This window comes from Candoia aspera, chromosome 3, assembly GCF_035149785.1.
Source record: "Candoia aspera isolate rCanAsp1 chromosome 3, rCanAsp1.hap2, whole genome shotgun sequence".
Classification (NCBI taxonomy): domain Eukaryota; kingdom Metazoa; phylum Chordata; class Lepidosauria; order Squamata; family Boidae; genus Candoia; species Candoia aspera.
The window spans coordinates 62525865-62542395 of record NC_086155.1 but is presented as its reverse complement, the minus strand read 5'-3'; the positions used below and the strand labels follow the sequence as shown (position 1 = coordinate 62542395).

The 16531-nt window shown below is 36.5% G+C and overlaps 1 protein-coding gene across 3 annotated transcripts in view; it reads right to left on the bottom strand.

Moving 5' to 3' along the window:
• Positions 1-16531, bottom strand: part of ELAVL4 (ELAV like RNA binding protein 4) — a 97158-nt gene that overhangs the window by 19100 nt on the left and 61527 nt on the right. For all 3 annotated transcript variants that reach the window (XM_063297910.1, XM_063297912.1, XM_063297911.1), the window contains exon 3: positions 13348-13451. In XM_063297910.1, the coding sequence (XP_063153980.1) occupies positions 13348-13451 (104 nt within the window). The remainder of the gene's footprint in view (positions 1-13347; positions 13452-16531) is intronic.

Below are 16531 nucleotides of genomic sequence, written 5' to 3'. Positions count from 1 at the left end.
AATATAACAAGTAACATTCTTCTCTCCAAAACAGAATTGATAGATTTATATATTTTCTTCCCTTCTAAAAACAGATACTGAGTCAACCCAGAAAATGACAGAAAATGACTCATTTATCTCCACAGTCTTTATTAAAAAGATAAGCAATTTTTGAACTTATACTGCAAATAATTTGATACCATGTTTTCATACCTTTGAGACAGAAGTAATTTAAAAAAAAAATTCCACACTGCCTTATGAACAAGGAGAACAATGAGAGGGATTTGCTATAGTCTATGACAAATAAGGAATTATTTTTAAACAAGCAATGCGTGGAAGTGGAAGAAGACAATAGAATAGGAAGGACAAGAGACCTCTTCCAGAAAATTAGAACCATCGGAGGTAAATTCCAGGCAAAAATGGGTATGATCAAAAACAAAGATGGCAAGGACTTAACAGAAGAAGAAGAGATCAAGAAAAGGTGGCAAGAATATACAGAAGACCTGTATAGGAAGGATAACAATATTGGGGATAGCTCTGACAGTGTGGTCAGTGAGCTAGAGCCAGACATCCTGAAGAGTGAGGTTGAATGGGCCTTAAGAAGCATTGCTAATAACAAGGCAGCAGGAGATGACGGCATCCCAGCTGAACTGTTCAAAATCTTGCAAGATGATGCTGTCAAGGTAATGCATGCTATATGCCAGCAAATTTAGAAAACACAAGAATGCCCATCAGACTGGAAAAAATCAACTTATATCCCCATACCAAAAAAGGGAAACACTAAAGAATGTTCAAAGGATCGAACAGTGGCACTCATTTCACATGCCAGTAAGGTAATGCTCAAGATCCTGCAAGGTAGACTTCAGCAATTCATGGAGCGAGAATTGCCAGATGTACAAGCTGGGTTTAGAAAAGGCAGAGGAACTGGGGACCAAATTGCCAATATCCGCTGGATAATGGAAAAAGCCAGGGAGTTTCAGAAAAACATCTATTTCTGTTTTATTGACTATTCTAAAGCCTTTGGCTGTGTGGACCATAACAAATTGTGGCAAGTTCTTAGTGGTATGAGGATACCAAGTCATCTTGTATGCCTCCTGAAGAATCTGTATAATGACCGAGTAGCAACAGTAAGAACAGACCACGGAACAATGGACTGGTTTAAGATTGGGAAAGGAGTATGGCAGGACTGTATACTCTCACCCTACCTATTCAACTTGTATGCAGAACACATCATGCGACAAGCTGGGCTTGAGGAATCCAAGGCTGGAGTTAAAATCGCTGGAGGAAACATTAACAATCTCAGATATGCAGATGATACCACATTGATGGCTGAAAGTGAAGAGGAACTGAGGAGCCTTATGATGAAGGTGAAAGAAGAAAGTGCAAAAGCTGGCTTGCAGCTAAACCTCAAAAAAACCCCAAGATTATGACAACCAGCTTGATTGATAACTGGCAAATAGAGGGAGAAAATGTAGAAGCAGTGAAAGACTTTGTATTTCTAGGTGTGAAGATTACTGCAGTCAGGAAATCAGAAGACGCTTAATCCTTGGGAGAAGAGCAATGACAAATCTCGATCAAATAGTTAAGAGCAGAGACATCACACTGACAACAAAGGTCCGCATAGTTAAAGCAATGGTGTTCTCCGTAGTAACATATGGCTGCAAGAGCTGGACCATGAGGAAGGCTGAGAGAAGGAAGATCGATGCTTTTGAACTGTGGTGTTGGAGGAAAATTCTGAGAGTGCCTTGGACTGCAAGAAGATCAAACCTTCCTCCAGGAAATAAAGCCAGACTGCTCACTTGAGGGAATGATATTAAAGGCAAAACTGAAATACTTTGGCCACATAATGAGAAGACAGGACACCCTGGAGAAGATGCTGATGCTAGGGAGAGTGGAAGGCAAAAGGAAGAGGGGCCGACCAAGGGCAAGATGGATGGATGATATTCTAGAGGTGACGGACTCGTCCCTGGGGGAGCTGGGGGTGTTGACGACCGACAGGAAGCTCTGGCGTGGGCTGGTCCATGAAGTCACGAAGAGTCAGAAGCGACTAAACGAATAAACAACAAACAACATGACAAATGACAAATTTCACTTTCTAGGATGTTTGCAGTCAAGGCACCCCAGAGCACATGGAATAAGGATCCAAACTGTTCAGAGATATAGAACAGTGTGGCTCATGATACCATTATTTCAATCCTGACCCTGATAGACAGAAAATTCTTACTTGCTGATCCACATTGATCCAAAATATATAGTAATGTGGATTACTATATATTTGCAATTTACTTACCCTATTATGATTTGAAAAGAAAGGATTTTAGACAGAGCTCTGGTTCTTTTCTTATGTTTCTCTACAAATGGCTTTATGTGATGGAATGCTTAACAGACCTTGGGAACACAGAGGAACAGCAAGACAGTCAAGAGATTCCTGACTTCAGGGGAGTGGGGAAGCATGAGAAGGGACTTAAAGTAACTTTACCTAAATTACACTAGGTATAATTTGTACAGGACAATAACTCGATCCTACTAGCAATAAAGATTCTTCCAGAAATTTAATGGTTCTTCTTTCCTGAGATTGCCTGCCTTGCAGGACATGATACTTTTAGCCAAAAATAAACAATGTGTTCAGGGAAGGGAAATTTAGGCACAAGGTCTTAAATTTGGTTGTGCCATGCACAGTCTGATCAGCAGCATTGTCAGTCTGATCAGCAGCAGCATCAGGTATCGAAGATATAAAAAGTGTGGAATAAACTAAATGCTTAATTGTAGAGTAAGAAAATATTGAAGAACTTTTCATTGGTGCATGAAAGGCTGATAATGCTGCCAATGTCCATTTAACAGTTAAGGGAAAGTCCTTGAAAGATATGAGGAAAGCAAAGACAGCTGATACCCCATTTGAGAATATTTCAAAAGCCTCTTAGTATATGATTTGTGTGACCAGGAAAAAATTCAGTAATGTAAGAATGATACCTTTACAGCTGGATTTATCATGCTATGATTTTTTTTTTCTAATCGTATGGCATAGCAGTTCAGTGTTCATGTTGCTTTTTTCTTGCTGGGAAATCCTTGTGAGGTCCAGCAGCCACAGCCAGTTTGGTCTAGTGGCTAAGGTTCTGGGCTAGAAACCAGGAGTCTGTGAGTTCTAGTCCCGCCTTAGGCATGAAAGCCGGCTGGGTGACCTTGGGCCAGTCCCTCTCTCTCAGCCCAACTCGGTGCAATGCAGACTAGCTTCCTTGTGATGCACCCCAGGCAACGTGACTTGTCACGGCTAAATAGTCTACACATCTGGCTGCTGGACCTCACAAGGATTTCCCAGCAAGAAAAAGCAGCACCAACACTAAAATGCTATGCCATACGATTAAAAAAAAAATCATGCTATGATAATAAGTAGAGAAAAGTCAGGATGGTGAAATTGGGAAGTACTGATGCCAGTAGTACTGATAAAAAAGGAAGAGGACAAACTAGGTTCATGAAAGTCAAGTGATATGTTGAGTATGCTATTGGTTCTTTCCCTAATAATCTTCACTACATCCTGAAGCAGTAGCAGTATCAGAAGAAAAAGTAGAATAGTGTGTTGTTCCAAATGAAAACAACTGGGCGTTACAAGGAGTTTTTGCCACAACCTCCCCTACTGCAGTAGTGGTGATTGGACTAAGATGCAAACAGACATACTGTGGGGTGTATTTATTTAATGTATTTGTTTAAAAATTGTATGGCCACTTATCTTATCCAAGTGACTCTGGATGGCATACAAGAATGAAAACCAGCAATTTAACAAACCCACCATGATGCCTGAGGTCACAAATAGCAATCCCAACTCATAAAAAGACAACAACAATATTTAATGGAAGGGACCCGGCTAGATCTGGAAGGGTGAGCAGTGACATGGGAGAGAGGCGGTCCCACAATTAGCCTGGCCCTATGCCATGTAGGGCTTTCTAGGAGACAATGATCACCCTGAATCACACCTGGAAGCCCACTGGGAGCCACTGCAGCTTGCCGGGCAGTAGGATTATGTGGGCATAATGAGAAACACCAAAAACTGCCCACACTGCTGCATTCTGGATCAGTTGCGGCTTCTGAATGCTCTTCAAGGGCATCTTTATGTAGAGAACATTACAGTAATCCAGGTGGGAGGTGACTAAAGCATTATGAGCAGGTATGTAAAGCTAAGGGCTATCTTTTTTTCCCTAGAAAATGTTAGTATTTGGTAAGATATGCCTAATTATTAGTGATTCTTAGGGCAAGTGCTCCTGAAAAAGAAAAACTCTCTGCCTATTATATAATTAGCTTCCCCTTGTTTATTAGCCAGTGCAGAGTATGACTTTCCTTGGTACCAGGAATAGGATGTATCCAATATTACAGAGTTTGGTGCAAGGTACAAGAATGCTTTTTCATCTGTTTTACAACAGGGAAATGCAAAAAAACTCACTACGTTAACAAATGGTCATGTTTTAAACCACTAACAATCTTGCAATCTGTTCTGATTTTGCAACTGAAGTTCAAGACTGAAGGTTAACAAAATATTCTTAAATGAGAACAATTACGTATCTACAATTAATTTATTTTGGAAAATGTACTATTTTAGAAGCAAAATGAAATTTTATTATGTTTACATGATGTAATAATATGAACCCTAAAACAGAGCATGACTGGGGGGAAAATTAATGTACACATTTTCTAAATAACAGCAAAACAGTGAAGTTTTACTAGCAAAATAACTTAAAATCAAAATGTTTCCATCAAACAAGGAGAAAAATGGGTTTGGCTGAGTCAAAAGCATGACCTTATATAGCAGAATGGAAGCTTTTTCTTTTTCTTATATCTATCCAACCTATGTAGAAATTACTGATATTATCACAATAATTGAGACTAGTACTATTTTTTTAGGGGAGACCTTCATGAGGTCATGGATTCATGTTACAAATCTATATATGGGCTTTCAAGAGATTGATCGTGTATCATTGTTCAAAGATAGCACTGTAACCTAAATTTCTGATACAGAAAATGTATATCTGAAGAGAGACATTCAGCTGCCTATCTTCTACTACACAGGTCTTTTTCAAGGTCTTTTATTCTTTGAAAGAGTGTCCCTCTCCACGTTATAATTAAGGTCTAAGCCGCAGGTCCATTTTAATTTGTATGACCTTCTATTCATAGTGATGTTTTAAGGTACATCAACTTTCTGTATCAAGTGACTGAAATTTCAGTTTGGATCCTCTCAGGTTCTCTTGTCTGCTAATGATTTTAATAGGTTGTGGACTAAAAAAGGACTTAAAGCATAGAAGCAGTTGCACATTTCCAATTTAATATGTCTATAATTTTAAAACATGAATGACAAAGACTTTATTTTGTTTACAGTTTGGAGATTCCTGGAATAATAGTTGAAAGAGATATCCAGAGAAGTTAAAATTACAGCATACCAAATTGAATACCAGTAACATGAAATAGAAGACTATTTGAATGACAGTATCATGGTATAACACCTTTTTTATTATTCATTTCTTTACACTGCATCTTACAGGAATTTAAGTCGAACAATTGTGGATGGTTTCTGTATTATGTTTTTCATGTTTACATTTAAATGCCATTCACAACAAATGTTGAATTTTGAATAGCCCTTCCAAAAGACACCAGCATTTCAGATGGTTACTGAAATGTTGGTGTTTTGTTAATGATCATTCTGTTCTATACTTGCAAATCTTTAAAACATCTGCTATAAATAATAGACAATCTTTAAACTAATGGCGAGATATTGAGATATATGGTAAGCTCACTAGTTCTCTGTTCTTGTTGCATTCCCAATGGACTAGTCCTGATGCACTGGATGGGACAGACTTTTGAAAATGGGGACAACAGGTTCCCTACTCTTGAAGCTTCAAGTATGAAGGTTGTCGTGTCATATGTATGATGAGAGGAGAGGACTGCTAAGGGCATCTTAGCTTTCCTTCATCACACAACGAAGAATGCCTGAATATACCTAAAGTAGACTTCTCCAAGATGAACACTCTTCCAGATGTTTGGACTTCCCCAGAGTTTTCTGTAATGATCATGTTGACTGGGGAATTTCTGCAGGACACCTGAGTTGGGAAAGGCTGGTATAAAGTTCTGGACAATTAGATTTGTGAGGAAAACTCTTCTGAATACTAAATTAAGTGATTTATTTATATTTGGTGCCAGGACTGTCTGTGGGATGAGGTGGGGCAAATAATGAAGTGTGTTTGATGATGTCATCAAGCAAATACCATGCTTGTGTCAAACAAACTTGCATCAGAAATCAAAATACCAAGTACGTAAGGGATACATTTGCATAGTAACATCACTTTAGCAGCATTGTTGTTTATTTCTCAAATTTTTACTACCACCCATCTCCCCCGCAAGAGTACATTGATCCATACTTTGCTGTGTATGTTGTTGTTCTAAGAACAAAGAAAAAATTGGATTTTTAAGTCCATAAAACTTCTTGTTCCTAGATATTGTAGCTTCTATTGGTAAAGGAAAAAAAAAGGTGTGTGGGTCTTTGGGAGGAAGGATTCCCAGACAGCTAAATGGCAATCACAATATATATGATGAGTAGGACAGACCTTCCCACCAGTCATTCTATATTTATTAAATGAATTTTACTCAGCCATTCTTAAGGGGCATGATCTGGCAGTGATGGTCCTCCTTTCTCCAGGTTTGGTTCCATTTAGTGTTAGTGGCTGGGAAGAGAGATTGAGCCTAAGGCCCCTGCACTGTAACTTCCTCAAGATTCAAAGTTATCAGCACTGCTACTCAATATCTACATAAAGCCACTGAACTTAAGTTATTAGTGAGCTTCTGGATGCAACTGAAAGAGCTGATGCTTATCTGTAAAGCTCTTCATGGCACATGGTCTGCGTATTTGCAGGGCTGCCTTTCTTCAATTGTTTTTGCCCGTCCTATAAGACTGAACAGGGTTGGCATGCTCTGAAACCATTAAAGCAATGTCATATTATGGGATCCAGGAGGCATGACTTCTCTGTAGCTGTACATGCTTTTTTGTACAGCATCCCCTTAAAGTTTGTGTGGTCCAAACCCTGCTGACTGAACCCACTAATTGTAGTACAGTGGAATTTGCTTTTTCCCCCCTAGTGTGGTTGCTTTTTTGTTAATGTTCTTTACTTGTAGTTACCATCCAGATTTGTTAGAAATAAATAAATAAATAAATGCATTTGAATTAATTATTTACTTATTATGACAAAATAATTGGTTTGACTCCTATTGGTTCTAAAACTAGTGAAGAGAAGGTTCCATTCTGATGTCAGCAAACTGACTGGCTTCGGTACTTTCAGAAAATGTGCATCAAAGTGTGGCAATATAACGGAAGTCATGGCACAGTCATCCAGGTGAACTGGATTGGGCATGACGTCTCTTATAGTCAAACGTATCTGGAAGGCACCCAATTGGGGAAGGCTGCACTACAGGCTGTGGACCTAATGAAGGGGTACACTATTTGGGAACTAGAAGTTATAGCTGGAGCACACACTTTCTTGTCAAATGAAGAAACAGAAAGAGATTTCCTTTCCTTTCTGCAGCTACAGGTTGCTTGATCTATACAATACATTTCCATTGGGGAGCTCTTAAAAAAGGAACTATATATTGACTATCACTTCAGTACGGTCAATGTAACCCTACTGTAATTCTTCTGTTTTAGTCAGTAATGAGATCTCAAAGACCTTAAGAACCAAATGTCAGAGTTTTTTAAACGGCTGACCATGGTACCCCCAAAATACTATTCCAACCCCCTTTTTGCAGTCCCTTTTTTCTCTCTGCATAGTAACATTTCAGCGGTACAATTGTCACAAATTAGTGTTAACTTCCTGCCATTTTGAAGTGGGAAACATAACAAAACTTGTTAAGAAAAAATGTCCCCCCACAAATTGAGAAAAGGGAACATTTTAGCCCTGCACAGTACAACTCTCATCCGTTCCAAAAAATTAAGTTCAATCTCTGGCCACCACCCTTGTTTGATATTTACCTTTTGTAACTAAGTATACAAGACCAATAGCAGAAATATTTTTCAAAAAGTTTAAAAAGGGTAAAATTATGCAATTCAGATAAATGGAAGCATAAAAGACAGTATGCTATAAAGGAAAACAAATAGATAACTTTATTATCACTTCTTGCACTCATGTATTTTTTTATTCATATAAGTATTCCTGAATACCATTTCAGTCAAGAGTGATTCCCTCCTCTTACAAATTAAGACTTTAAAATAATTTTAAAACTTGAAACAAAAAAAGCCTGGCGAATATATTTAAAAATGTATTTTTAAAGACAAAAGAAACAAGATTTAACAGCCTGTTGAAAACTAAATTAAGAAGTGTCTGTTTCACTTTTTAAGAAACAGTTCATACTCAGGATGCCTTCAGAGAGTGGGTCCTATCTATAATCTAACCTATCCAGTTGATGGGATTTTAAGAGGGAATCTAGAGACTCCAAAGAAGATCTTAAACTATGTAATATTTATATGGGAAGAACTAGTTTTCCAGATACGTAAGAGCTGCATTTTCCAAACACTTGTTCATTCATACCTCCAGTTTTTCCTCAGGCTACTGTGCAAATGGTTTTTGTGAAAGTTGGTTTTCATAATGATCAGATGTCTAGTAGCAGTTATCAAAACAATGAACAAGTGTGGAGAGCCCCACCTTCAACAAAAGTAATAGATTTTCAGCCCCCTTCATCATAATAGTGCACACAGACAACAAAGACCATAAATTATCTATATACTTGTGCCTCATTTGTAAAGAAAGTACAGGTAGTCCTCACTTACCAACCACAGCAATTCCATTGCTAAGCGATGCTGTCATAAAGTGAAATGTCACGTGACTGTGCCTGACTTACAATGTCAGTTTTGGCTGCTGTTGTTAAGTGAATCACCACAGGTCATTAAGTGTGACTTCATGTGATCTGCAACTTCCTGCCTGCTTCCCCATTGATTTTGCTTGTCAGAAGCTGGCTGTGAAGGTTGCAATTGGTGATCATTTGACCATGGGATGCTGTCACCATTATAAATGCATTCTGGTTACCAAGCAACCAAATCATGATCACATGACTGTGGGGACACTGCAATGGCCACAACTTTGAGGACTGGTTATAAGTCTCCTTGTTCAGTGCCATTGTAACTTGGAATGGTCACTGAATGAGTGGTTGGTAAGCGAGGACTACCTGTATTTACTGTAACTTTTACCTTTTTTCTAATATTATTAGTCAGAACTCTGAAAGACTTGTTCTTTGGATTTACTATTTCTTGTACAGATTACTAGGAGAAAGTCTGACAGGGTTGCCCCTCATTGTTGTGCCCTGCATAGCAACCTACTCAGAAATAGTAAGTGATCCAAAATCATACAGGTGAGCAGTCCCAGTCCAACACCTTCATTGCTAGTTCTTTGAAAGGCAGTCTATATAGAGTGCATTACAGAAATTTAAATGGGAGAAAGATTATTAAGAAAAGAAACACTGACTAGAATTTTCTTCTCCAGGAAAAGGTGCAAACTAGTACATCAGTTGAAGCTGAGCAAAGATGTTTCTAGCAACAGCAGCCCTTGACACTCCAAGAGGATGTTGGATTCTGCATTCTCACTCTTGTTCTGATCCATGAATCTGATACACAGAAAGAGCATAAACTCATCTAGAATAGATTGTACTCCAATCTCAGATTAGTTTATCTACTGATCAAAGTATGTCACATTTTTCTAGGAATTTGTTAACCCGCATATAGTCCATCACTTATCTCCAGAGAAGAATTCAGGGTTTTCTGAGCACCAGATCTGACAAGGAAAAATAGAGCATGATATCTTAGGCACAGCTTCAAGACCTAATCCTAAAACTATTTTTCTTATCTGATACACAGAACAGGGTCCACCGCTAGCACTGTAATCTTGACCCTGAGATAGGAGATCTAATTATACCTTCGTATGGAGGTTATTAAAAAACAAAGAGGCCAAGGAACCAATGTTAAAAAGGGTGCTCATTATTATAATATAGTGTGTGCCAGAGGCATTATTTTATGATATACAGATGTGATATAGTCATTTTTCAGGTAAGTTGCACGTTAAGTAGTTCAGTAAGATGAAAGTGAAGGGAGATATGATGAAGGAGCAACAGAGAAGGAAAGGGAAAAAAGCATTATACAACTCAGTAAGTAAAGTATGATGCAATTTGTTAGAGAAAAATCTATTCAAAAATTACTTTCTTATGTTATACAACATGTTGGGATTACAGATGCCCACATTTCAAATGCCTGAAAACTATGTTCTCAGTTTTGCCAATTTTACTTCTTGTACATCATCTTCTTAGCTATCATTAATTCATAAACATTGAAAAAAAAAAAGAGCAACTCAAAAGAGCACTTTTTATTTGCACTTCCTTTTTGGTGACAATGCAATAGGACTAGTGATGATAATTCAAATGAAAAGTACAGTGAGAACTTCTATCCTGGCTATTCCCTTTTCTTTCTGCAGTTTTCTGAAAAGCTGCTGTGGAGGTATTTGGGACTCTCTGAAGCAGCATGATGCAAAAGACTGGAGGAAAAATCACAAAGATTTACTTCTCTGCCTCCAGCAGAAAGCCTGCTCGATTACAGTCCCTTCAAAGAATGGAATAAACTCTTCTGCTCACCAAAATAGAGATTTGAATCCAAGCTAAAACCATTAATTATTGAAGAACAACTGAATATCACCTGATATTTGTAGTTATGATCAGCATTAACCATGAAATATCCACAATGATTAATAATGCGATTAATCTTTATATCATCTAGCAATAAATTTAAATGAAGATATTATAGTTGGATACTGACTTTATGAACAAATGAGTCACTATCCTTTTAAAACAAATATTTAATTTAAATCCACCATAGTTGAACTGAGTGTAGTACCATATAAAATAAACTAAGCAGGTGTTCAGTCCTTATTCATTGCAGTTTTTAAATTGTTGATCTACATAGAACTTTACCACTTAAAGGAATCATGTTTCACTAATAAAAACAAAACACTTTTTAGTATTAGCACTATTAACTTTTATCAATATATAATAAAAACATCAAGGATAATTACTAAGTACATAGCTTATTTATAAAATAATCAAATCCACACTAATCTCTTGTTGAATAAACAACTAGTGTTTTAAGAAGTTATAGGCTAGCTTCCTTCTACCTAATAATATATTTTTCTGTGAGGAGAGCCTGTTTTTTTTTTTTAAACACCAAAAGATCCTGTATTTGGTGCATTGTTAGGGAAGTATCTTGATGCATGAGTAAGTGTAAAGCAAAGTAGCAGTAACAACAAGTATAACACAGAATTAGCAAGTTCAAGTCACACCTGGAATTATTTTTAAATGGTTATATTTCAGGGTGATGGTAGCCCACTTAAAACTGAATATTAAGATAGACAGCCTGTTATTTCACAAACCAGATATTAAGATACTCAAACCGATGTGAGAACTGCAGATGAATTTAAGACTGGAAATCAGAATACAAATTCAGAATGTCTCACTGTGACTTAATTTCAAACCTGACCACAAACAAAGCATTAGGATTTATATTTGTTTCTGATTAAAAAGAAGTTTCAAGAAAACTCTTATAAATGTGTGAAAAAAAAACAAGCAAGAACATAATCCTAATAGATGTAGACAGATCAGGCTTCACAGAAATAGATAAGAGCACAGTGCTGGTACGTATGACCAAGCTGGGTGAAATGTTAAAACACTGAATCTTTAATATACTACTCATCAGAGCAACCCACTATAGCTGTCAATGTTACTTTCAAATTCATTTCAATCCTCAGACTTAAACAGTGCTATTAATTTTCCTGAATCTACATATACATGACCTCAAATTTCTAGTTTTATGATTCATTTAAAATACTTATAGCCACAAAACATAAGTATGCATATACCTGAAACTAATTACAATTAGTACTGAAGAAAGAGTTGCTTCTTGCAAACAAGGTTATGTATCGCATTTTAAAACATGAAAAATAGAGCATGTCATAATTACACAATTTTGACCTCCGTCATCATTAACAGGACTAAAATTGATTCTATGAGCAACTATGGATTTCAACAAGAGTATTAATATCTTCACTTCATTTCTTTGTCAATATATTCTAAAATTCTTGGATTCTGCCAACAATAACTTTCTGAAAATAAAAACAGAAAGCGTTTTAAATTCAGGAAAAGAATAGCCAAGCATTCAAGAAAAACACTCCTGCACAAAATGAATGCAGCTCTAAAACCACTACCTTGATCTTCAGATTAAATATTAAGACACATGCTAAAATATTGGTTTTATTTTCCATCTATCTTTTTGTGGTTTATATTTATTCTTGCTGGTAGGCTTTCAGGCTAGGTGAATTCTGCAATTTCTATCTTTCATTTGGAAGCAGACAAGGAATATTCCAGCTCAGTGTTACCCTCTGGTGCTCAGCTGATAATATATAAAAAACTCAAAATATTCTTAATTCATTTTATGTAAAACTTATTGTAAATGCAGGGCATTGCATAGAAACCAATTTCAAAAAATGTAAAATACACTGATGTTAGTATACTATTACACTGAAACTGTGCAGTAAAAATACTGTGTGTCTGCACACATAAAATTTATTACATTGTACTTAACAGCATAGATACACAAGTTTCTAATGAATCAGCTTACATAAAGGGTAAGTCTCTTCAATCAGGAGGACATTACAGTAAACAACTACTGTTTCTCCCACACAGATCCACAGTACAGAGAAGCTAATGGCATGCAGATAACTCTAACATCAAGATCTCTCTCTCTCTCTCTCTCTCTCTCTTTCTTTTGTTGTTGCTTTCTGGAAAAGAAATCTCATTCTGAAGAATATTTGGGCATGATCAGAGCACTATATGAAATTAATAAATTATAAAAACTAGTAGTTGACTGCCAATTATTCTCAGGTAGAGTTAGATAAATAGATAGATAGACAGACAGACAGACAGATAGACAACAGGATGCCTGTTATTAATCAACACTAATTGGCATAGGCAACAAAACTCCATATAATGGCCATCTTATCAACATCCTTTTTATGTTTTATCTCCTGAGATTCATTTATAGATTACTCTCTAATGCTTTGACAACCTACCCTGAATCCTTTGATAGTCATTTATAGAGGTTTTATTTTTCCTTTCCTTTTTTAAAGGAGAAAACAGCTGCGTTTTGAAAAGAATGAAAAAAAAAATCTGCTGTACACTTTTTCTTTGTTTGAAAGTAAGAGATGTTTGCATCCTTTGAATGGTGAAGAATGCAACTTTGATGAGATAGCCAGGCACTGTCTTAACTACGCTCTTCCGTAATTCAGCAAAACACTCTTGGTATTCTCTTACCTTTATGGTTTTGGTCTGGAGTCTGAGTCCATTTAAAGTGTTAATGGCTTTCTCTGCATCCTTTGGATCAATATAGTTAACAAATCCATACCCTAAACTCTGCCCTGTTGAAACATAAGAAACAAAAAAAAGGACTCAGTATTCTTTGTAGAACATGTGTACGATTTCCAAATGGGGGATTAAAATTCTTTTCTCTGGTAACGATTCTTAACCTAAAAATTTCATCCCAATCCAGAAAGCATACCTGTACAATCTGAACTCCTAAAAAAAATAACATTTTTTTAAATTATGGGAGCTTTTGTTTTTGATAATGCGGATTCTTCTAGATTCCACAGGGCAGTTAAAACTGTAAAAACTGCATAAATTAAAAAAAACCCTTAAGTGATCACTCTTACTAAAGCTTTTTTCTATGAGAATCACATTAAAAGAACAGATGACAAGAAACAGGTAGCAGCAGGATTACATGCATAAATTCATTAGCTGTGTGATATTTTAATTAGCAGACAGAATTAAAAAAATGGTTGTACAGCGATGCAAGTTCAACCGAAAATGAAAAAAATGTTATGCTCAAGCCAGACAATCTTTAAAAGCCAAAACCTTACCAGTGAAAACCCTTAAGAGATCTGTACTTCCTTAACCTCCACTGGCTTTTTAAAATTTGGAACATTCATATACTGCCCCTCAACAAGAAAGCAGTTTACATAAACAAAGCAGAACATAATTTCCAAAAGTCAGTATGAAGATGAAAAACTAAAATGTAAAAGCCAACAAATTAACTGCTGCTTTGACAAGGACAACACAAATATTTAGATCAGAAACATCAGAATATTATGTGCCAGCGTAGCTTATTAGCTTGTACTCTCTGCACTGTGTTCAGGGGGTGAAGTAGAAAAGAGCAAAACAGTAAAATTGTTTTTGTTTTTGGGTGGTAGAAGCTGATTTTAGCAGCCAACACAATTTCAACAGCTTTTGTTTTATTGGTAGTGTCTGTGTTTACATTTTACTGGTCATTTTTATCCAGAACCAACAGCTTAGTTTGGTAATATGATCTAATTAATGACAGGATTCACACAAATACGGACTCACCTTGGCCCTGTAGTATAGTGAGAAAAATTAACTAAGAAAAACTGATCTCGTTCACCATAATTTCCCCTTTGCTTGTTCTCTCACATGTGCTTACAAACACACGTATTTCTTTTAGAGTATATATGTGCACATGCATACTTACACATTAATTTTTCCTTCTGTTATCTCAATATGCTCAGTTTTGAAAAATGACAATAGCTGTACATCCACATGTAGTCCATCCTCTCTGAGAGAAACCCAATGTCCTTTTAATTCTATATTTATGTGTTACAATTTGGTTTGGTTCAGCAGTTTTTAATTATATTAATTATAAAATATGGGTGCCTTGCCAGATCTGGCCAAGTCATAAGTGAGCATTTTTTAATCTGAAAAGGTAGTCCATTGTGTAGAGATAGATGATTATATACTGTCTCCTTTTGTGCAATGTCATCTTTAAGATTGTCATTTTATTCCTTTATGAGTCCTTTAGGAAGAGAATGACATTCAGAATGAGATGCCAATACTATCCTCTGTGTTTTCTGTCTGATTTTACAAAATGCCTGACTGCTGTTGGGAATTAAATGTGGACAAGGCAATAGAAATTGCATCCAGACAAGATGAAAGGGTAAGTTTTCATGTTCAAACTGACAGCATAATTCATCATAAGAGAGCCAATGTAATACAGTGGCTGAGAGATGGAGCTACAAATAAAGAAGCTTGGCTTGAAACTTTTTGCTGAAGATTCTTTCTGAAGAAGTTCTGTAAGTGTAGAAAATATTGCATTTCAGTATGAAACATGGATTCTAAGAAGTTATTTCCCCTTTTTGGACTCTGGAAAAGTCAGTCAAAAGGTGAAAAGGTCACTCTGACTCCTAGTAGTCAATTCCTATATGTGATAAACATACTTCCATGGAGTGACCTGGCTGCTTAGCTGTATTTGATCAGCCTTATTAATATTTCTAATAACGTGCTATCCAGTTATGAATGAATTTCACAGCTAATGGGTTTATCAAGTTAAACTCAAGTATTTTTAGAATTATAAACTTCTTCTACTTCATCCATAATGTAATATTCTAGGATCTCCCTTTTCTAAAGCCAGCCTTTGTTTCAAGTTCTTTAACTGTGGTTTCCCAAGGCTAGCAATTTGATATTCACCTTTTTATTCTATTTGAACCTAGCTACATTCTTAGCTAACTAGAAGTAAATTTCCCAGAACCCTAAAACTCTGCCCTTCCTTCCCATTACTCCAGAGAAATGCACACAGACTGTAAGCATATAGAGAAGCCCCAGCCAATTGCTTTTGAGGAGTTATTTGTGGTTCCCTAGCAAGGTAAGATTAGTTTAGAACTGAGATAAATTTTTATTTTTTCCCAGAGCCATAGCTGCCTCGTGCTTCAAAGGCCAAATTTTTATGTCACCTGCCTGAAGGAGGGCCACTATCATGAAATTTCTCAGGGGTAACAATGTGAAAGCCTGTTACAGCAGTGAGGGTTGAAATAAGGAAGGGCAAGAAAGGACACCAGAACTTTTAAGTGTGGTCACCTATTCTCACTGCTTTAATTTATTTCTTGGCCAGGTTCTTTCAGCTTTCTAGACTAGTACAACAGGACCCTGGGAAAGGTAACCCTTTGAACTTGCAGGGTCAGACTTTCTGCCTCCAAGTTGGTGTCTGTCCACACTTTCACTCCAATCCCCCTGGTTCTGTGCCTGATTTTTTCTATTTTCGACTTCACATTTTTCTCTCTAACTTGTATTCCAAATCAATTTACTGATTGTTCCCCAGCTAAAATAATTAGGATTTATTGTTTAATAGCACATATGTATATAGTATATGTACACTGAATACTCTGAATGTGTGTGCTTATATGTATCAATAAAGACTATTACAATTAAAAGAGATTGTTGTCTGTGTGACAGCTGGGTTCAATTCACCAAATGCAATTTTAGCCACTGTTTGAAGATCTGTTGGTGTATATGTAATACAAAATTAAATGTTAGTAAACTAATGCCATGTCTCAGCCTTTTCCTTAAACATGGGGATAATAATACTAACTTAGCAACCATACAACATGATTTCAATTTCAAACTAAAAACTATGATCACCTTATGAAGAATACAA